Source organism: Engraulis encrasicolus, chromosome 7, assembly GCF_034702125.1.
Source record: "Engraulis encrasicolus isolate BLACKSEA-1 chromosome 7, IST_EnEncr_1.0, whole genome shotgun sequence".
Lineage (NCBI taxonomy): Eukaryota > Metazoa > Chordata > Actinopteri > Clupeiformes > Engraulidae > Engraulis > Engraulis encrasicolus.
In genome coordinates this window covers 7114227-7136736 of record NC_085863.1, presented here as the reverse complement: position 1 = coordinate 7136736, position 22510 = coordinate 7114227, and the positions used below count along the sequence as shown (strand labels likewise).

The 22510-nt window shown below is 44.4% G+C and overlaps 1 protein-coding gene across 1 annotated transcript in view; it reads left to right on the top strand.

The window, feature by feature from the left end:
- The window catches only part of umodl1 (uromodulin-like 1), a 26014-nt gene extending 3925 nt beyond the window's left edge, over positions 1-22089 (top strand). Inside the window, exons 4-19 of the mRNA XM_063204191.1 lie at positions 676-788; positions 1835-2021; positions 4558-4689; positions 5544-5677; positions 5934-6075; positions 6515-6627; positions 7097-7316; positions 11661-11803; positions 12193-12643; positions 12798-13255; positions 14664-14821; positions 16406-16520; positions 18312-18433; positions 18793-18958; positions 19669-19765; positions 21899-22089. Coding sequence (XP_063060261.1) covers positions 676-788; positions 1835-2021; positions 4558-4689; positions 5544-5677; positions 5934-6075; positions 6515-6627; positions 7097-7316; positions 11661-11803; positions 12193-12643; positions 12798-13255; positions 14664-14821; positions 16406-16520; positions 18312-18433; positions 18793-18958; positions 19669-19765; positions 21899-22089 — 2942 coding nt within the window. The remainder of the gene's footprint in view (positions 1-675; positions 789-1834; positions 2022-4557; positions 4690-5543; positions 5678-5933; positions 6076-6514; positions 6628-7096; positions 7317-11660; positions 11804-12192; positions 12644-12797; positions 13256-14663; positions 14822-16405; positions 16521-18311; positions 18434-18792; positions 18959-19668; positions 19766-21898) is intronic.
- Positions 22090-22510: the final 421 nt, after the last annotated feature.

Genomic DNA, 22510 nt, shown 5'->3' with positions numbered 1-22510 from the left:
CTATGAGTGTGTGCGTGTGCGTACGCGTGTGTGTGTGTGTGTGTGTTTGTGCGTGTGTGTGCCTGCGTGTGTGTGTGTGCGTGTGTGCATGTGTGTGAGGCCTGTTACAGTGAGCAATCCTTACATAAAGTCATTGGACAGAATAAAAAGTGGATTCATTGTTTTTTTGTCCATGATTGATTTATTTAACAACAATGTATGGACAAAAAAGCACTGAATCAACTTTTAAATAAATGATCGACTAATAATGCTACTGTACTGCAGCCATTCTACAAGTATGTTTAAAGGGACACTGTGTGAGATTTTTAGTTGTTTATTTCCAGAATTCATGCTAATACTAATGTTACCTTTTTCATGAATACTTACCACCACCGTAAAATTCTAAGTATTCATTTTGACTTTAAAAAAATGCACTTTTCTTATATGAAAAGGGGGATCTTCCCCATGGTCCGCCATTTTGAATTTCCAGAAATAGCCATTTTTAGCTGCAAGAATTACTGTACTTGGGCCATACTATATTAGTTTATTACTTCGGAAACTTTCATGAAAAGAAAGTCAAATTTGGCAATAGGCAACACAGTTTCAATTCGCAGCATAGTTGCAGTAACCTTTTTGACCATTTCCTGCACAGTGTCCCTTTAAATCAAGCCAATCTGTGGTGTGTTTGTGCTTCAGCAGGTCAGGGATGGTCCTTCAATGTGACGGTAACAGTGAAGGTAGACTTCCGGCGGATGTCTGCCAACAATGAGACAGGTCTATTCAACCACACCAGGATACTGCACTCTGTGGTAAGTGACTTTGCACATTGTAGTAGCCCAGGGGTCAAGAACCTTTTTGGTGGAGAGAGCCATAAACACCAAATTTTTAAAAATAAATTTTCACGAGAGCCATACCATTTTAAAAACACTGAATACAATCAAAGCATGTATTTCAATTAAGCCCAACAATTTTAGAGTGTGCTGTTATTGCTTTTATTGATAACAGGTAAGTATAGGGTTGCCAACTGTCAACTTCATCATGGTGAGGGTTTGGGAGAATTTTGTATTTCTTAGATGTAATTTCCTGCATTTTAACACTTGTTAACCTCCCTTGTCCCGTTTCAACTCTATATGGAGTAAGAGCCAGATACAGTTCCCAAAAGAGCCACATGTGGCTCTAGAGCCATAGGTTCCTGACCCCTGTAGTAGCCCCTTAACCCCTTACCGCAGAGCCTATGTTATAACCTTACCTTTACCAAAATTGTAATGGTTGGCTATGTCTTAATCTGTTACTTAGGGCTCTCGGTACTGTCGTAGCAATGTTGTTATGATGTAGTTGAGTATATTTTCAGCAAATAGTGAATAGGCCCGCCGGCGACCCTATCTGCAGTAAGAGGCTACGACACGGTGTTATACATTTGCTATTACCATATTGGAAATGACCAAATCGTAGTGCATTACTGAAGGTCCTGTGTTATGTCATAATATCGTTGTGTGTGTGTGCGTGCTTGCATGTGTGCATATGTGTGTGTGTGCATGCGTGTGTGTGCGTGTACCATGCAGGTGTCAGGTGCTCTGAACTCCTCTGCTGTGGGTGTGATCCCCTGATGTTGGTTGAGTTTTGACATGATGTGTGTGTGTGTGTGTGTGTGTGTGTGTGTGTGTGTGTGTGTGTGTGTGTGTGTGTGTGTGTGTGTGTGGTGTGTGTGTATGTGTGTGTGTGTGTGTGTGTGTGTGTGTGTGTGTGTGTGCGTGCGTGCGTGCGTGCGTGCGTGCGTGCGTGCGTGCGTGCGTGTGTGCGTGCGTGCATACTGTACGTGCGTGTGTGCATGCGTGTGTGTGTGTGTACCATGCAGGTGTCAGGTGCTCTGAACTCCTCCACTGTGGGCGTGTACCATGTTGAGTCCTGGAGCTACAGCTCCTTCACCACCTCCTCCTCCCTCCTCATTGGTTCCCCGGCGCCTCTCGCACTACCAGAGGTGGCCACCAGGCTGCAGCGTCTCCTCAGGGACATAGAGGAAGTGGCCGCTGTAGTCGTGCAAGGTCAGTTTCCAGAGTTGTGTTTCTCTAAAGCGCAGTTGTTAGCAACTTGGGTAGTTGTCAATGGGATATTGCGTCACAAACAACAAAGTACGTAGCTAACCTAGTTAGCAACTATGGTTTTGGGAAATGCACCCCAGTTGTACAAAGTAGAAGTAGTTCTCTTACAGATGTGATTACAACACCAGTTGTAGGCCTATGGCATTGCATGGTTTCAGCTTTGTAATAACATGCTACTAGCGTTGTAATTATTACATCTGTACTGTAGGAGTACTTCTATTTCTACTTTATGCAACTCTGTAAGTTTCCTTAAATGCAATGAACAAGTGTGTAATGTTAGGTGCCTTGCTCAAGGGCACTTCAGCCACGAAAGGAGGAATCGATTGGTAAGAGAGAGGATTGACCCTGCATCTAAACCAGGGGTGGGGAACCTCTGTCTCGAGGGCCAGGGGTGGGGACCGTCTGGAGGGCCAGGGGTGGGGAGCCTATGTCTCGAGGGCCAGGGGTGGGGAACCTATGTCTCGAGGGCCAGGGGTGGGGAACCTATGTCTCGAGGGCCAGGGGTGGGGAACCTATGTCTCGAGGGCCAGGGGTGGGTAACCTATGTCTCGAGGGCCAGGGGTGGGGAACCTATGTCTCGAGGGCCAGGGGTGGGGAACCTATGTCTCGAGGGCCAGGGGTGGGGAACCTATGTCTCGAGGGCCAAGGGTGGGGAACTTATGTCTCGAGGGTCAGGGGTGGGGAACCTATGTCTCGAGGGCCAGGGGTGGGGAACCTATGTCTCGAGGGCCAGGCGTGGTGAACCTGTGTCTCGAGGGCCAGGGGTGGTGAACCTATGTCTCGAAGGCCAGGGGTGGGGAACCTATGTCTCGAGGGCCAGGGGTGGGGAACCTATGTCTCGAGGGCCAGGGGTGGGGAACCTATGTCTCGAGGGCCAGGGGTGGGGAACCTGTGTCTCGAGGGCCAGGGGTGGGGAACCTATGTCTCGAGGGCCAGGGGTGGGGAACCTATGTCTCGAGGGCCAGGGGTGGGGAACCTATGTCTCGAGGGCCAGGGGTGGGGAACCTATGTCTCGAGGGCCAGGGGTGGGGAACCTATGTCTCGAGGGCCAGGGGTGGGGAACCTATGTCTCGAGGGCCAGGGGTGGGGAACCTATGTCTCGAGGGCCAGGGGTGGGGAACCTATGTCTCGAGGGCCAGGGGTGGGGAACCTATGTCTCGAGGGCCAGGGGTGGGGAACCTATGTCTCGAGGGCCAGGGGTGGGGAACCTATGTCTCGAGGGCCAGGGGTGGGGAACCTGTGTCTCGAGGGCCAGGGGTGGGGAACCTATGTCTCGAGGGCCAGGGGTGGGGAACCTATGTCTCGAGGGCCAGGGGTGGGGAACCTATGTCTCGAGGGCCAGGGGTGGGGAACCTATGTCTCGAGGGCCAGGGGTGGGGAACCTATGTCTCGAGGGCCAGGGGTGGGGAACCTATGTCTCGAGGGCCACAGGGGTGGGGAACCTATGTCTCGAGGGCCAGGGGTGGGGAACCTATGTCTCGAGGGCCAGGGGTGGGGAACCTATGTCTCGAGGGCCAGCGGTGGGAAACTATGTCTCGAGGGCCAGGGGTGGGGAATCTATGTCTCGAGGGCCAGGATGGGGAACTTATGTCTCGAGGGCCAGGGGTGGGGAACCTATGTCTCGAGGGCCAGGGGTGGGGAACCTATGTCTCGAGGGCAGCAGGGGTGGGGAACCTATGTCTCGAGGGTCGTTTACAGCCTGTGAGGCCATCTTATCCGGCCCTCAATTTTATGTTAATGTTATGCAGTTTCACATGAAATATGACATGTTTTGTAAAGGAATCTTAGAAATGCATTTGCAAAACAATTAAGTTATACTCAGGGAACCTAAAGAAGGTGGTGTTTGTTTAAAAGATGGCTGCCTTAAATATAGGCCTAAAGTGAAGGGGAAAATCCTGGTTTATGTTCATAGTACGGCCCTCAGAGGACTTTCACGGCCCTCGGATGAATTTGAAGTGGCCCTTCGAATGAGAAAGGTTCCCCACCCCTGCATCTAAACCATCTGAAGTCCAACTCCCATTGCATCCCATTACACCACGGCTGCCATCTTTGTTTTGTCTTTTTGTCCTCTTGGTTGTCAGTCTCTGTTCCTGTCCATCTCTCTGTCTGCCTGTCCATCTCTCTGTCTGCCTGTCCATCTCTCTGTCTGCCTGTCCATCTCTCTGTCTGCCTGTCCATCAATCTGTCTGCCTTTCCATCTCTCTATCTACCTGTCCATCAATCTTTTGTCTTTTTGTCCTGTTATCTGTCAATCTGTCTGTATGCCTGTCAGGGCTGGACTGAGGGGAGAGATAGGACCCGGGCACTTAAAGAGGCCTCTCATAATTGAACTGACTCACCAGTGGGCCCCGCACCCTTTTTTACATTTCTGAAAATAGGGGCCCACACGGGTGCGGGGCCCACTGGGAAATGCCCGCTATGCCAGATGCCAGTCCAGCCCTGTGTGCATCTCTCTCTACCTGTTATGTCTCCTTTGTAGATGTGGATGAGTGCTCCCATGAGGGATTGAATGGGTGTCCTCCTGACTGGGAGTGTAGCAACACCGAGGGCTCATACCAGTGCAGACCCAGACCTGCTGCACCCACCACCTACACCAACACTTCCACCACCAGCACCACCACCACCAACAACACTAAAACCACCACCACCTCCCCCAACACCCCCACAGCCCACCAACAACACCCCTAGGACTACAGGTAAGGCAACACAGACCCAGACCCTCTCCTCCCACCACCACCACCACCACCACCACCTCTAGGACTACTGGTAGGGCAACACAGACTTTCGTGCTGTAATAATAGTATATTCCAAGAAAAAATATTATCAGGATTTTTTAAATATGTGTGCAGCACATTTCATATGACGAATGTCACCTCTTTTGAAAATCCCTTTGGTTAAAAGTATCTGCTAGGACGAAAGAGATTTAAGTGTTGTAACGATATTTTACAATAAAACATTTAAATGTATTATTCTATATATGTGTTTATGAATGTTTTTTATTAATGCATTTATTTTATATACTCATGTGAAAGCTGTAAGGATGAAACAAAACACAATTCCAGCTTTGATAGACTTTTGCTGTCTGTCACTGTAATGTAAAAACTGCTTCAGTTGTTATAAAATATATAGAATGTACAAAATATCATATAGGCTGCTATGAACCATGGAGAAGTGTTTTTGACATATTGTCACAGTCGTGCACAATGTCACTTTCAGCCGGAGCAACGACAAAGCCTACCCAAAACGTCACCTGTGGTATGTGAACCTTTCCTGGCTTTGTGTATATGCCTAGTGTTCAGTTACAGTTATCTTTGATTTCCCATTTCACACGTGTCATATCAAATATTCTGTCCAATCCTCTTCTTTCCCTCCAACCAAAGTATACCTTGTGTATGTTTTCCTAATGTTTATTGACTGGACATCTTTGATTAGATACTCTCTCCAATCCTCTTCATCCCCGTCTAGCTGTAGTACCTCAGGTGGTCCGTGTCACCCCCTTCAACGTCACCGGCTCCTCCTTCTGCCTCACCTGGGCAGTGGAGCCTGAGGCGCCAGGTGACCTCACCTTCCAGGTGCTCATCATGCAGGGCCAGACACAGGTGGGTCAGAGATGGTTTTTTTTTTGGGGGGGGGGGGGGGGGGGGGGGGCTCATACGTCTGGAGGCACGACGTCATTTAATGAATGCCCATAAATTCATTACTAATTGGTGGTTGATATTCTGCAATGAATATGCTTCTTAGATAGTGCACAAGAAACAAACACAAACAAACAACAAAATCCATTCAATAGTGTCACTGGCTGACTGTCGTTGCGCCACCCTGACGTGTGCTACTGCTGAAACATCCCTGACGCAGGTGCGGAACTGGACGCAGACCTCCCGGACACAGGTGGAGGTTCAGGACCTGCAGCCTGGGGTCCTCTACAGGGTCTGTGTGACCCCCTACACAGCCACATGCGGAGCGCCTGGAGACATGGTGGAGGTCATGGTGAAAACAGGTACGGTCGGTGAGGTGTGTGTGTGTGGATGGATTGTAGCCTGACAGTTGAAGGTGAAGTTTGTGCACATCCCAGGAAAAGGTGCATGACAAAGGCTGACTGTACACTTACAATCCTTTTTGTTTTATTTTATTATCCATGAAATAATAAAAGAAAACAAAAAGGATTTTAAGTGTGCAGACCTCTCACTTCGAAACTGTTGTAACCTGACAGGCAAGACCATTTTGAATGACTTCATAATTCACGAATGGTCTGATTACGCTTCTCTGGGGAGGGTTTAGTCGTCCACCAGACGGCCGGCCAATAAGCGAGCGCACTTGGGCGCATAATAACATAATATTATGGACGTCAACTGGCAGAGTTGGCGTAGTTAATGCACTTTGCCTTTGTAGGGCATTATAGGCTCTGACTTGGGACATACCTGTTTCTCTGCGTACAGAAGCGAAGATGCTGAAGGCTGTATCCCGACTGACTAACGTGGAGTTCACCGCATCCCTGCTGGACCCAGACAGCCCAGAGTACAAGAACCTCTCCCAGAGCATTGAGGCCGAGGTACAGTACAGAATGATACAGTAGTGTGAGGGATACGCACACATTCAGTATCCAAACAATACTAAAATTCATTCATTCATAATATAATATAATATAATATAATAAAATATAATAGAATATAATATCATATCATATCATATCATATAATATGAAATAATATCATATAATCTAATATAATCTAATATTTATAATATAATATAATATAATATAATATAATATAATATAATATAATATAATATAATATACATGTTTTAGTATTGTTTATTAACCATCATGTTTACAAGATACTCCCACTAAATAAGCTTATTGTACTTCTTTGCAGGGATATATAATATAATATAATATAATATAATATAATATAATATAATATAATATAATATAATATAATATAAACTGCTAAGCTGGCATGTCTCTGTTCAACTGTCTATGTTCAGTTCATCATGTCCTTTGCGTTGTGTGCCCCCTATAGATCCTGCAGTCCCTCCCTCCAGATATCCAGGCCCTGGTGGACTCTGGGCTGGTCCGAGTGGTCGTCACCGGCTTCTCCAACGGCAGCGTGGTGGTGGACTTTGACCTTGTCTTCGTTCCGAGCGAGAGTCAGGACATCTTGGCTGTGTCCAAATCCCTCATGGCCTCTCTGCAGAACAGCTCCAAATACACCGTGGACGCCAGCAGCTCTATCATACAAGGTAAGGCTGATGCAGTAATGTACACCAGTGTTTCTCAAACTTGTTCAGACCGAGGACCACTTTGTCCCCCCAAAAATGTTCAGGGACCACCTCTCAACTGAATTGACAGTTGACAGGTGCTATTTCGACATTGTTCATTTTGATGCAGATCACTTACTTTTTATTCACATTTACAAGCCTTATTGTGGTGAAAATATGACTTCCGACATGTTTGGCTTTCTAATGTTACATTACAAATATAGCATTTTGCTAGCTTGTCTTGGAAAATTAGAAATCCCTTTGCGGACCACTTTGCGGACCACCTCTGTCACGGACAACTAGTGGTCCCCGGACCACACTTTGAGAATCACTGATGTACACAGTGTAAAACATTGCAGCCAGTTAAATGTAAAAAACTAAATTGCCCTGCTGCCTTGAGTTTGTAAGTTTATTCAACTCAAGGTTTAACTCAATTCAAGGCTGCAACCCTAGCCAACAACTCCAAAGTAGTTCAGTTCAGTTCAACTTTATACCCGAAGGTAAACTGGGTTTGCAGTTTAAAAGAGAGAAGATGGCTGTCCTTACATCAGAACCACAAGACACATGACACATAAACATGGAGTCTAAAAAACACATGTAGGCTACACAAAGAAAGTAGAAGGTGAGCCCTAGTTGCTGTGTCTGATGCAGAAATGTACATTAGGCAACCCGGGAAACTCCAAACAAGGCCGACAGGCGGACAACAGATGCGTCCCTCTATGCCATTTCCAACTATGCCATCCCCCCCCCCAAACGCCCCCCTCCGCCCCCCAAACGCCTCCTCTGTCAACGCCCCCCGAGGATGTACTTTTTGTTTATTGGTCATCATGGACACTCCAAATATTGTGGCAGGCAGCAAGGCAGCAAAATGGCGAGACATGGCTTTATTTTTTGCAGTTTAGGGTATAATAAGCTTATCATCATTCTTGGATTTGGAAAAGAACCATAGGCTATGATTTGAAATTTCACATAGCCTAGATGAAGTAGGCTACATTACAAATTACCAGACATTTATTAGGCCTAACAACCTTTAGTAGCCTATCACGCCATTTCAGCATTATGTGCATGTGGGAAAGAATCTAAACATCGACAAATAATAAATAAATAAATAAAACCGTTTGGGTGAATCATGCGCTTATGGGTTCACCCTTTAGGTGAATTGAAACTCAATTACCCAGAATGCTGCACGTGAGCTCTCTACCCGGGTGATTCTGGAAAACAAACATGGCGGCAACTCGCTTTACTACCTTAATAATGTGTTAATCCGACGCTAGATTTCTTAACTGATGAAAATCGAAGGCAGAAATCAACATTGTAGTGTCTAAATATGAGGTCGATTGGTCTATTTGTGGCGTACATCACGATCGGCTGAGTTGTTGGCCTCACGTTTGTCAGTTAGCCTGTGGCTAGGCTACTTTTCGCCAACGTTAGCATCCGGTTTAGTATAGAAAGGCTATGCTTGCACGCATTCGCTCCGGTCCAAAATGGCAAGTCTGCCGCCTTGTGGCCACAGGAAGGAACAATTGAAGGAATGCGTTTCAGACACAATTGAAGGCGGACGGACGGACGGACGGACGGACGGACAGACAGACCCTCTTATAGAGATGCTGGGACGCATCTAAAAAGAGGAAAAGGAGAGTGCTGCGTTGGGTCAATTGTTTGTAAAAGAATCAGGTGCTCTTCAGAAAGGACATGATAACTTCAGTAACTTGGCTTGTGACTATCTCCAAAACGTGAAGGTCCAAAAAGAAGGTTCCTTGTTTAAAGTGGTAGTCAGAATGATCCGAGGCACACTGATCACAGGGCAAACCTGATGAAGACTGATTGTAGTCGAAACGCGTAGGCGTTATCCATTAAAATAAAGGATTTTTAACTTTTTTCACTAAGATCAGTGTGCCTCGGATCATTCTGACTACCACTTTCAACAAGGAACCTTCTTTTTGGACCTTTTGGAGATAGTCACAAGCCAAGTTACTGGGAAACTCCAACTTCCATTGTCATTGTGACACTGCACGCAAGTTGACTCACTGCACACATGGCGCCCAATCACCCCCCTCTTCTCAAATCTTCAATTTAACCACAGCTGCTGTAGTAGATTAGCCTGGGCGAAAGCAGTCTGTTGACTCCGTCAAACAGTCTGCCGAAAGCTAAGAGGAATATCCGTCTCCATGGAGGGTGGGAGATGTTGCGATTTTACTCATTTAAATCCATTCCGAGTTCCGAATTCAAATTAAAACCCATATTGTGCTTTGTTAGCATGACTGTTACGGTATAGTGTCGCAAAAGTATACAAATAACAAAACAAAAGTGTGAATAGTTTTACTAAACAGTGAGCGAACAGTGCTAGGAAGGTTTCACCTGGCTAGGTGCGAAGTCAAAATCTTTGGGTGGAGTATAGGGATGCAAACGATTAATCGATTAATCGACTTTAATCGATCAATGCATTAATCGATTAAAAAATATTAATCGCAATTAATCGCCAATACAACTGACAAAAGACCCAGGTGAAACGTGCATGTGAAGAGGGATGTGAATAGTGGGAATATTTAAATCACCTTTGGATTAAATAACTCTAGAATAAAAAAAAATAGAATTAATTACAATTTAGTATTTATCAAAATTTTTACATAAAAGTCAAACTTTTAGGTATAGTAGGTCTTTTTTCGAGAAACATTGACATTTCGGGGGGAAAACGCCCCTTATCAATTAATCGTAAGTCGATCGATAATGCAAACAACTAACGATTAATGGATTAAACGATAATTTGCATCCCTAGTGGAGTACATAGGATGGCGTCGCTAGGTTAGTAGATAGGAGCACTACTTAGCACTCATATCTCCACTAATTGTCTACTAATTGTTTATGTTATTTTTCTGACACATTTTATAGCTCATTGTCAGTGGTGTAGTGGGGGTTTTTAAAGTGGGGGTAGGCTACGCAATTTGCGAGGTCATCAATTAATTACGCAACTTATCATGTCAATCCCCTTTTTGTATTCAAACACGGATACAATTTTTCTTTTTTAAAATCTCACCTCAGGAGAAGTGGGTGAACTGCGTACCCCCACGTACCCACGCCCACTACACCCCTGCTCATCGTACCGATAAGTGTGATGCTTACCCTTCTTGTCAATGGCCAATTTATGAACTGATTCTAGCTATACCTGTGATGCTGCTTACCATGCTTCTCAATGGGCAGTTTGTGAGCAGTGTTGCCAGATGTGTCTGACCAAATCCCGCCCAAAATGCTCTCAAAAACTGCCAAAATGCGCTAAATTCCGCCCAAATTCAAGAAATTACATTGACTTCTATGGGCCCAAAACGGCTGAAAAAAACGCCAAATGGCCCATTTTTCCCGCTTTTACCCACAGACGCTTGTCCTAAATAGCCCAATTGAGCTACTTTTTGGCACCCGCCCAATCTGGCAACACTGGAACTGAGTCTAGCTACTGTATACTAGTGATGCTTACCCTGCTCATGAATGGACAATTTCTGAACTGGTTCTAGCTGTACCAGTGATGCTGCTCACCCTGTATCTCAATGGTGCTTCTCAGATGTGAATGAGTGTCGCTTACAATGCTTCTCAATGGGCAATTTGTGAACTGAGTCTAGCTACTGTACTGTATACCAGTGATGCTTACCCTGCTTATGAATGGACATTTTCTGAACTGGTTCTAGCTGTACCAGTGATGCTCACCCTGCATCTCAATGGTGCTTTTCAGATGTGAATGAGTGTCGCTTACAATGCTTCTCAATGGGCAATTTGTGAATTGAGTCTAGCTACTGTATGCTACTAGTGATGCTTACCTTGCTCATGAATGGACAATTTCTGAACTGGTTCTAGCTGTACAAAGGTGTAAGTTTGTGTTGGAAAGTGGTGGGGACATTACAATAGCAAATTGTCCGGGTCTGCTGTTCTTGCATTATATTGAAATGAAAAGTGGTGGGGACAAGCTGGGTTCATCTCAAAAGTGGAATGGACGTGTCCCCACCATCCCTACCTAAAATTACGCCCATGTAGCTGTACCAGTGATGCTCACCCTGCATCTCAATGGTGCTTTTCAGATGTGAATGAGTGTTGCTTACCATGCTTCTCAATGGGCAATTTGTGAACTGAGTCTAGCTACTGTATACGAGTGATGCTTACCCTGCTCATGAATGGACAATTTCTGAACTGGTTCTAGCTACTGTATACGAGTGATGCTTACCCTGCTCATGAATGGACAATTTCTGAACTGGTTCTAGCTACTGTATACCAGTGATGCTCACCCTGCTTCTCAATGGTGTACCAGTGATGCTCAGCCTGCATGTCAATGGTGCTTTTCAGATGTGAATGAGTGTGGCCGTGGGGAGGTGGACTGCTCCCCCGATGCCAAGTGTGACAACACCTACGGAGGGTACGAGTGTGTGTGTCAGGACGGCTTTGAAGACAACAACCCCAGCAGACCGGGGCGCTCCTGCTCAGGTGCCGTATGTTCTTCACACACACACGCACGCACACACACACGCACACACGCACACACAGACATACACACATACGGATGCACAAGTATGCGCGTATACACATGCATGCACGCACGCACACACACACACACACACATAAACGTTGGGTATATCCAGCAACAAATATACATTTGCTTGAATTCAATATGTGAAACATTTAATCAATTTTTCATTATTGATTTCAATAGATGCTATGTAACTATGTAGATAAATTTGCGAGGAACAACTTTGAAATTCCTGTTAAGAATCCACAATTTGTAACTGTAAAATGATTCTGTATATTGCTTTTCAACAGCCCTACCTACACAAAGCCCTACCAGGCCCACGTCCATTACCAAGTCCTCCACTACTGTTAGAAAAAACCCCACTACTGTACCCACAACACACACTGCTGCACCCGTTACAACAGCCATCACAGCAACCACGCCACCTACCACAACAACCACGCCACCTACCACAACAACCATGCCAGTCACCATAACAACCACGCCAGTCTCCATAACTACCATGCCAACCTCCACCACAACCATGCCACCTTCCACAACAACCATGCCACCTACCATAACCATGCCAGTCACCATAAAAACCATGCCACCTTCCACAACAACCATGCCACATTCCACAACAACCACCCCACCCCCCACATCAACCATGCCACCTACCACCACAACCGTGTCATCCACTACCACAACAACCATGCCAGTCACCATAACAACCATGCCACCCACCACAACAACCATGCCACCCACTACCACAACAACCATGCCAACCACCACAACAACCATGCCACCTACCATAACCATGCCAGTCACCATAACAACCATGCCAGTCACCATAACAACTAAACAACCTACTGCGAGCTTACCACCCACCACAATAAGCAAATCATCTACCACACCAACCACGTCTGCTGCTCCGACTGCTTCACCAACCACGCAACCAAGCACCCCACCCACCACAGCAGACACACCATCTAACAACCCCACCACAACCTCTACCACCCCCATCCCCATCCCCACTCCCAGCCCCAGCCCCACCACAACCTCTACCACTCCCACTCCCAGCCCCAGCCCCACCACGACACATACCACACCATTTACATCAACAACAACACATACCATGTCAACCACCACCCAGGCCAAACCGCCTGCTACCACATCAACTACCACATCAACTACCACAACTACGATAGCCACTACTACCACAGAGGTCCCGGTGATCATCCGCTCGTCCACCATCTCCTTGGAGTGTAACCTGGGCTACATGGCGGTGTGGGTGGCGCGGAGCTTCCTGTCGGAGAAGAGGATGGCTGCGGAGGCGTTGTATCTGGGCGTGCCGGAGTGCGGCGTCAACAATGAGAACAGCACACACGTGGAGCTGGTGGCCGAGTGGAACGGATGCGGCACACAGCTGAGCAAGGTGAAGATGCATGGGAGATTTGACACACAGACACAAACACAATAATAATATTCCTGAAAAAAAGAATTGAAGTGAAAGTGATCGTAACATAGCCTAGTTTCAGAACATCAAGATCTAGCCTACTAGCGCAGGAAGAGCTGTGTAGGTCTACTCTAAAGGATATGGGGTTTCAAATAGGGTTGTCTGTAGCTCTAATGTTGACTACAGTAGATTTGTGCTGTAGGCCTCCAATTTAGTAGCCTGGTTCACACCAGACGGTGTATGTGTAGCTTCGGCGCCCCCTGGCGGAGCAGAGCTACACACACTACCGTCTGGTACACAGCCATAGAGCACGCTCCGTCTCCAACCAGAAAATAGACTGAGAATTTATTGCTTCGGCACGGCCTCCTCACCAACAAATTCCTTCAAAAACCTTCCGGTTAATCTTTAAAGAGTCAATATAGTCTCTAATCTGTCTTGTGACTCCTCAATGTGAGTTACCGTTGATTTTGAAGCAATAAATTCTCCGTCTATTTTCTGGTTGGAGACGTAGCGTGCTCTATGGCTGTGTACCAGACGGTAGTGTGTGTAGCTCTGCTCCGCCAGGGGGCGCTGACGCTACACATACACCGTCTGGTGTGAACCAGGCTAACAATTTAGTTGCAAAGAAAAAAATATTTATTATATTGCAACGATGAGAACAGCACGCACATCAAGCTGGTGGCCGAGTGGAACAGATGCGGCACACAACTGATCAAGGTGAAGATTGTTTAGTCTAGTTTTAGTTTAGTTTGAGTGTGTGTGTGTGTGTGTGTGTGTTTGTGTGTGCTGTGTGTGTACTCCTTATATATAAACAAACTAAGCCCTCTTTGCAACTGCACTTGTTGTTCTGTATATTTCCTGTGCACTTTGTATTTGCTTGTGATGTTGGCTTGATTATGTCCTCTTTTGAAAGTCACTTTGGTTATAAAGCGTCTGCCAAATGCAATGTAATGTAATGTAATGTAATGTGAAGATGCATGGGAGATTTCAATACAGTAGTAATTGTGGAAGTAGCACTAATTAAAATGCTTTCAAAGCTCAGAGCACAAATTGCTTTGTGCTGGGAGCGCTTGGAGTGGCAGTGTACAAAAGCACCCATAATTGCACATTCAAATGTTCAGGCATACAGTATATTTCATTCATTAGCTTTTCTCTCACTCTTTTTCATATGTGTGTGTGTGTGCATATATGTGTGTGGCTGTGTGTGTGCGTGTGCGTATGTGTGTGTGTGTGTGTGTGTCTGTGCGCACGTGCATGTGCGTGTGCGTGTGTGTCTGTGTGTGCGAGTGTCCCTATGTGTGTGTGCATGTATGTCTGTGTGTGCGAGTGTGCCTACGCGTGTGTGTATGTGTGCATGTGTGTGTGTGTGCTCATGTATGCATTCCAGAACGCCACCCACAACATAGTACAGGGGATGCTGTATAATAGCATGGAGCTCCACACCTGGCCTGATGGCTCACAGAGCGTGCCCTCGGCGCGCCTAGAGGTGCCCATCCTCTGCACCTACGTCAGGAACGAGACCATCTCCGCGGGATCAGCTAACGGGTAAGACAATAGAGTAGAGTTGAGTATAGTAGAGTAGAGTAGAGACAGAGCGTGCCATCTCCTCGGGATCAGCTAACGGGTAAGACCTGTACAAGTACTTTGTATAGACACTGTAGCGGAGGGGAGTAGAGTTGCCCAGCCGGGACTCGAACCCTCTGGGGTAGTAAACTGGGGCTCTGATCTGACCGCTACACCAAAGAGCCAGGCATGTTGGCGTGAGAGTCAGAACACACCCACAACCCTAGTGATGGTCACTCCATCACAGATACCGTATAGTATACTGTAAGAGGAATGATACCATCTCCACAGGGATACTCACCTAACCTGTAAGACCTGTAGAAATACTATATATATAGATAAATACTAGAGATGCACCGGATCCAAGATCCGGTTCCGGATCCGGCAGGATAATAGGGTTTTCCACAGGATCCGGGTCTGGCAGGATTCACTTCACTTCAATATTTGTATAAAGCAGAAGAGAGCACAAAGTTATTTTAAAAAAATAAATGTAAAATACTAAGTTAATATGAAAGTACATTCGCACTCAGTAGAGTGTTTAAAAGAATAAAATAGCTGAGGAGTAATAAATATAACAAATACAAATATTCATATAATATTCATATTCGTATTCATATTTGTATTCGTATTCGTTTTCGTATTCGTATTCATATTTGTAATCGTATTTGTATTTGTATTTGTATTCGTATTCCTATTCGTATTTGTATTCGTATTCATATTTGTATTCGTATTTGTATTCGTATTCATATTTGTATTCATATTCGTATGCGTATTCGTCTGCATCATGTCTCTCTACAGTATATCAGGAACAATCAGTCTCTACGGCATACTCACTTACTCTGATGTGTCAGGTGCCATGGGAAACATCACCATGGATACCGTTCTTGCATCATTTGTAAACATGCAGTTCTGCTAGTCCCTAGCTGCCCTCCTCTTGTCTTGTGTGGCTGATCCTTCAATGGAGGATTTATGACACATTTAAAGTATATGGGATTTCAAATAGGGTTGGCTTTAACTCTAATGTTGGCTTATCTTCACTAGATTTACCTTATGCTGTTGTTAGGCCTACAGTTTCATTGCAAAGAAAAAAAATTCACCCTGCAATATTTGTGCGGTGTGCTTTGGTAGAAAAAAAAAGCATATTCAATGATGACTGAGTTTGTCAATGTGCAAAATAAATATGTTTGTGCATTTGATTGATATTTATGTCTATCTACTTTATGTGTGCCTGTGTGTGTGTGTGCGTGTGTGTGTGTGTGTGTGTGTGTGTGTGTGTGTGTGTGTGTGTGAGTGTGTCTGACTGTGTCTGACTGTGTCTCCTGAGTGTGTGTGTGTGTCTCCTAACTGTCTCCTGTGTGTGTGTGTGTGTGTGTGTGTGTGTGTGTGTGTGTGTGTGTGTGTGTGTGTGTGTGTGTCTGACTGTGTGTGTGCGTGTGTGTGTGTGTGTGTGTGTGTGTGTGAGGTGTGTGTGTGTGTGTGCCTGACTGTGTGTGTGTGTGTGTGTGTGTGTGTGTGTGTGTGTGTGTGTGTGTGTGTGTTTTCATCGTGCGTTCTCCCCCGGTGAAGCTATGAGATGATCAACGGTGTCGTCCAGGGTTCTGGAAAGTTCCAAGTCACCGTGCGACTGCTGAACGGCTCTGTGCCACTTCCAGAGAACTACACACTGGCCGCCGACGAGATGGTAAGACAATAGAGTAGAGTTGAGTAGAGTAGAGTAGAATATAGTAGAGTAGAGTAGATTAGTATATTAGAGTAGAGACTGTGGGACAATACAGTAGAGGAGAGGAGTTGAAATAGAGTAGAGTAGAGTAGAGTAGAGTAGAGTAGAGTAGAGTAGAGTAGAGTAGAGTAGATTAGTAGTAGAGTAGAGTAAAGTAGGGTAGAGTAGAATAGAGTAGAGTAGAGTAGAGTAGAGTAGAGTAGAGTAGAGTAGAGTAGAGTAGATTAGTAGTAGAGTAGATTAGTAGTAGAGTAAAGTAGGGTAGAGTAGATTAGAGTAGAACATAGTAGAGTATAGTAGATTACTAGATTAGATGAGTAGCATAGAGACAAGATGGTAGGAGAATAGAATAGAGTAGAGTACAGTAGATTCCTAGAATAGTGTAGTAGAGTCGAGTAAAGTAGAGTAGAGTAGACCAGGGATTCTTAACCATAAGGCCACGACCCAAAGTTGGGCCGCGCTCACAACCTCCAGGGCCGCAGTCAACTTTCAGTTTTGCACCATTGGGCCGCTTGGGCCGTGGGACCACTTATCAAATAATAGACTAGTGGTAGGCCTACTAGTGTGCGTCTTTTCCCTCAAACGCAACTCTGTCATAACGCAATGACCGCACCCCACGTTTTTGTTGTTGGGGGAGTTTCGTTAAGAACGACACAGTAACACAGCCTGTGGTGGTAACACCCTGTGCAGTGGGCTACCCTATTTGAAAAAAGAGAAATTACCAACCAGTTACGGTTCCCAGCTGATTTAGCAACGTCCTCTGTGTCCTAATTTCCTCATGTTTTAGTAGTTAGAAATAGGTGTTCAGCGGTTAGGCTACTCAAAATGATTCTAGTTACTGAATCTTTATTCCTGTCAAAGTGTCCCCAACATGACAGTCCTTTCACGATTTTTTGCGTGATACTGGAAAGTTTTCTGTCCAGCTCTGGAATTTCTGTTGTTCCCGCACTGCGTTTCCACTTGTATAAAAAAGCGTCTTCATTTTAAGATCAGCAGATTCATTACAAAGCGCAAGTCAAGAGCTGCCATGCAATCTTTGAGCTGTCAGAGAGTCATTCAAATGTGTGAATGACTCAGAGTTGCTAAACTGTGAGTGAATATGATGAGTGAGATTAAATGATTTTAACATTAGCATTAATTAATATAGGGCTATTCCTTGTGGAAAAAATACTTAAATAATCACCTATTAATTTATAATTTATATCAATATCATAAGCCTATATTATAGGCCTATTATCATAATATAATATAATATAATATAATATAATATAATATAATATAATATAATATAATATAATATAATATATACATGGGTAATATGTGCCCCGGGACACTGTGCACGGCAAAAAATGGGCCTTGACGTGATAAAGGTTAAGACTCCCTGGAGTAGACGAGACGGTAGGAGAGTAGAATAGAGTAAAGTAGAGATTCCAAAGAGTCATTAAAGTATGGAACAGCAGATACACTTGAATAGAACTGTAGTTGTATTGCTGTCATTACATTTGTAAGAGTACAGTACTTCTACCTCAACTTTATAGTACAACTCGGGGGTGGATTTCTCGAAACCAAAGTTGCTTACTACATTAGCTACTTTGTTGTTTTCAATGCATTTTTCCATTGGCAACTACCAGGCTAACAGGCTAACAACTTCTCTTTTGAGAAATGCACCCATGCGCTACTGCACTAGTTGCACTAATGTCAGTTTAATGTCCCTAATTATCATGCCGTGTAATGGCGTGTGTTGTCCACCAGGTGATGCTGGAGGTGAGCCTCAACTCCTCCATCAGCCAGATCAGTGTGGTGCTGAACAGGTGCTGGGCAACAGAGTCATACAACCCACAACAACAACCACAATACACCTTCCTACAGAACAGGTACAGTAGGTGGCAGTATGGAGTAGGAGTAGTGGCAGTGGTGGTGGGAGTAGTAGCAGTAGTAGGAGGAGGAGTAGTGGTGGTGGTGGTGGTGGTAGTAGTAGTAGTAGTAGTAGCTCCAGTGAATAAATCAATTTATTTATCAGGCCATTAAATGTGTGTGTGTGTGTGTGTGTGTGTGTGTGTGTGTGTGTGTGTGTGTGTGTGTGTGTGTGTGTGTGTGTGTGTGTGTGTGTGTGTGTGTGTGTGTGTGTGTGTGTGCGTGCGTGCGTGAGTGCGTGCCTGCGTGTGTGTGTGTGCGTGCATGCGTTCGTGCGTGCGTGTGTGTGTCGTATGTACTATGTGTGTGTGTTCTTCAGCTGTCCTGTGAATGAGCAGTACACCACCGTCCTCCAGAACGGTAACGCCACCACGGCCCTGCTGAACGTCAAGATCTTCTCCATTGTGGACGCCAGTGTTGACAGCATCTACCTGCACTGCCAGATAGAGATTTGCTTCAGGACAGGCGACGACTCCTGCAGACCGGTCAGACTTTTTTAGAAATATTTTGTATATTTTTCAGTGTTAACCTTTAACCCTATGCACGCTGTACCTCATGTGGCACGCTGTAATAGACATCGAAGGTTAACTACTATAGTACTACACTACTATGACAGTGCACGGGGCCTTCAGTAATACATTACGACTTGGTCATTGCCATTCTGGTAACAGCTAATTTATAATGCCATGTCTTAAGGGGATAAGAGTATATTGTCACACCGGTGTGACGGGAATGTTAGGGCAGTGAAAGTTTTATAGAATTCTGGGCGCCATGCAATACAATTTTGGAATTTCAGAATTTTGCATTGAACACATTCTTTCTATAGAATGTTCAAAAACCTACACTCTTATGGTGGAACTTGACAAATGTTCAAATGAATTAATGACCTTCATGAATGGGCTGGGACATAGTTTATTGTTGATGTTTTTCAGGACTGGAGTCTGTTCCTTTTGGCCAGCAAGATTTTTTTTGCTTGATTTTGATTTTGAAAAAAAAAAAAAATTAAAAAAAATACTCAGAGCAGTCTGAGCGAATGCACTACGACAATGTCCCTAACACCATCGGGGTGTGTGGGAAGGGGTTTCATCAAATAGTCACTTACAAAAATGCTAACTGTTGTGCTTCAATGATTGCTTATGTATTAGGCCATTAAGTCATGTTAAAATGATTTCCTGTGTGATGCCTCATCTGTCAGGACTGCGGGGAGCCCCGGCTGGCTTTGGCTCGTCTGGGCAACATGGTGGGGACAGCCAAGGGCTCATGTGGACCCTTCCACCGATCACCCTACTACAGTAAGTACCTGTACTATTACACCCTATTACAGTAAATACCTGTTACCATTACATTCACCCTATTACAGTAAGTACCTGTAGGCCTACTATTACACCCTATTACAGTAAGTACTGTTATTATTACACCCTATTACAGTAAGTACTGTTATTACTATTACACCCTATTACAGTAAATACCTGTACTATTACACCCTATTACAGTAAGTACTGTCACTATTACACCCTACTACAGTAAGTACTGTTACTATTACACCCTACTACAGTAAGTACTGTTATTATTACACCCTACTACAGTAAGTACTGTTACTATTACACCCTACTACAGTAAGTACTGTCACTATTACACCCTATTACAGTAAATACCTGTACTATTACACCCTATTACAGTCAGTACCTGTACTATTACACCCTACTACACTAAGTACCTGTACTATTACACCCTACTACAGTAAGCACTGTTACTATTACACCCTATTACAGTCAGTACTGTTACTATTACACCCTACTACAGTAAGTACTGTTACTATTACACCCTATTACAGTCAGTACTATCACTATGGTAACACTTTATTTTAGGGATACATCTATTAGCACTAATACATACAATGTTAATGCCTGCATAAGTAACTTGTAAGGCATGTACTAAGCAAACGCTAAGGCCTACTAGGTCCTTACTGAGGTTAAATTGGTAATACATCCCTTATTATGCATGAACAAGACATTTGCGAATACATGCCTAACAAATGTTTGATTTTCCTTTGTACATGCCTTACAAGTTACTTATACAGGCACATTGTATGTATTAGTGCTAATAGATGTATCCCTAAAATAAAGTTTTACCATTACTATTACACCTTATTGCAGTAAGTACTGTTATTATTACACCCTATTACAGTAAGTACTGTTACTATTACACCCTATTACAGTCAGTGTTGTTACCAGAGAGAGTAGAGAGAGAGAGAGAGGTTCCATTGGCCCATTGTTTCCGGGTTCTATTATTGCAAGAGGGAGGCGGGTGAAGTCCCCCTTTAGGCAGACCTAGGCAGACCTAAGGACTGTTCTATTCAATGCTAGGAGAATTATGACACGCCCCTTTAGGCAGACTGGAACCTGGTCACGTTCGGTGCCCATAGAAACCTATTATGTTGGCATATCTCTGTATACTTAAAGAATCTCTGATGTTACTATTACACCCTATTAGAGTAAGTACTGTTACTATGACACCCTTTTACAATAAGTACTATTACTATTACACCCTATTAGAGTGAATACTATTACTATTACACCTGATTACAGTAAGTACTGTTACTAGTTACTATTACACCCTATTACAGTAAGTACTTGTACTATTACACCATATTACAGTAAGTACTAGTTACTATCACACCCTATTAGAGTGAGTACTATTGCTATTACACCCTATTACAGTCAGTACTGTTACTATTACACCCTACTACAGTCAGTACTGCCACAGATCACCATATTACAGCATGTACTGTCACAGATCACCTTATTAATTATCTCTATGCACAGTATATGACAAAGAAACATTCTTGTATCCGTGTATCTATTTTCCTGCAGTATTGATCTCTGAGGTTTGGGCACTGCTTATAGTGGGGGCTGTTATGAGGGCGTTCTGGAACTTTTAAAAATATGACATACTCTACCTTTGATAAATAAAGTTACACGTTTCGTTTACTTGAATGGAGTTATTTTGCTGGTTCACCCAGTCTCATGTCCATCTTCCCTGTTGTAGTGATGTCTGATGCACAGCAGAGTGAGCTCTTGTGGACCACTGGCTTAAAAGATGACACTTGTGAATAGGCAGCATAAATATTGGAAATAAACTAATAGAAATCTTGCATACTCTTTCCTAAATAATTATCTCTATATAAATAAATATCTCTAAAATAAATATCTCCATCTTACTGCTGTAGTGATGTCCGAGGCGCAGCAGAATGAGCTCTTGTGGACCACTGGCTTAAAAGATGACAGTTGTGAATGGGCAGCATAAATTCTGGAAATAAACGAATAGAAATATTACATACTCTTTCCTAAATAATTATCTCTATATAAATAAATATCTCTAAAATAAATATCTCTAAAATAAATATCTCCATCTTACTGTTGTAGTGATGTCCGAGGAGCAGCAGAATGAGCTGTTGTGGACCATCGGCTTCAGCATCCTGGGCGTGGGGCTGGTCCTGCTCGTAGTGGGCACCGTGGTCGGGGCCTTCTTCTACAAGCGCCGCATCGGCACGTACGACCTCAACATCAGACCCCGACAGGAGGACTTCTCTTACAACATCTTTAGCACCTCCTAGCAAGCCGCACCGGAGACCATGGGTGCGTTCCAATATGCGACCTTGCGTCCTCCACTTGTGCTTGTGGCCTCATACCAGGAAGTAATATGTCATGATGACATCACTGACAACCGCATAATATTTCAAAATCTTGCTAAAGTCCAATGGAAAGTAATTTTCTCATTTGCAAACTGAATGGTGAAGGAAGAATAGTCCCCCAAAAACTGTTGTGGCTAGGCTGACAGCTGGGAAACTTTATTGTTTTCTCCACTGAGGAGGGACCAGGAGGCCGGGCGAGGCCACAAGCACAAGTGGAGGACACAAGGTCGCATATTGGAATGCACACCTTCATTTACCATGTCATAGCCTCTTACTGCATATGGGGTCGCCGGCGGGCCTATTCACTATTTGCTGGAAATATTCAACTACATTATAACAACTT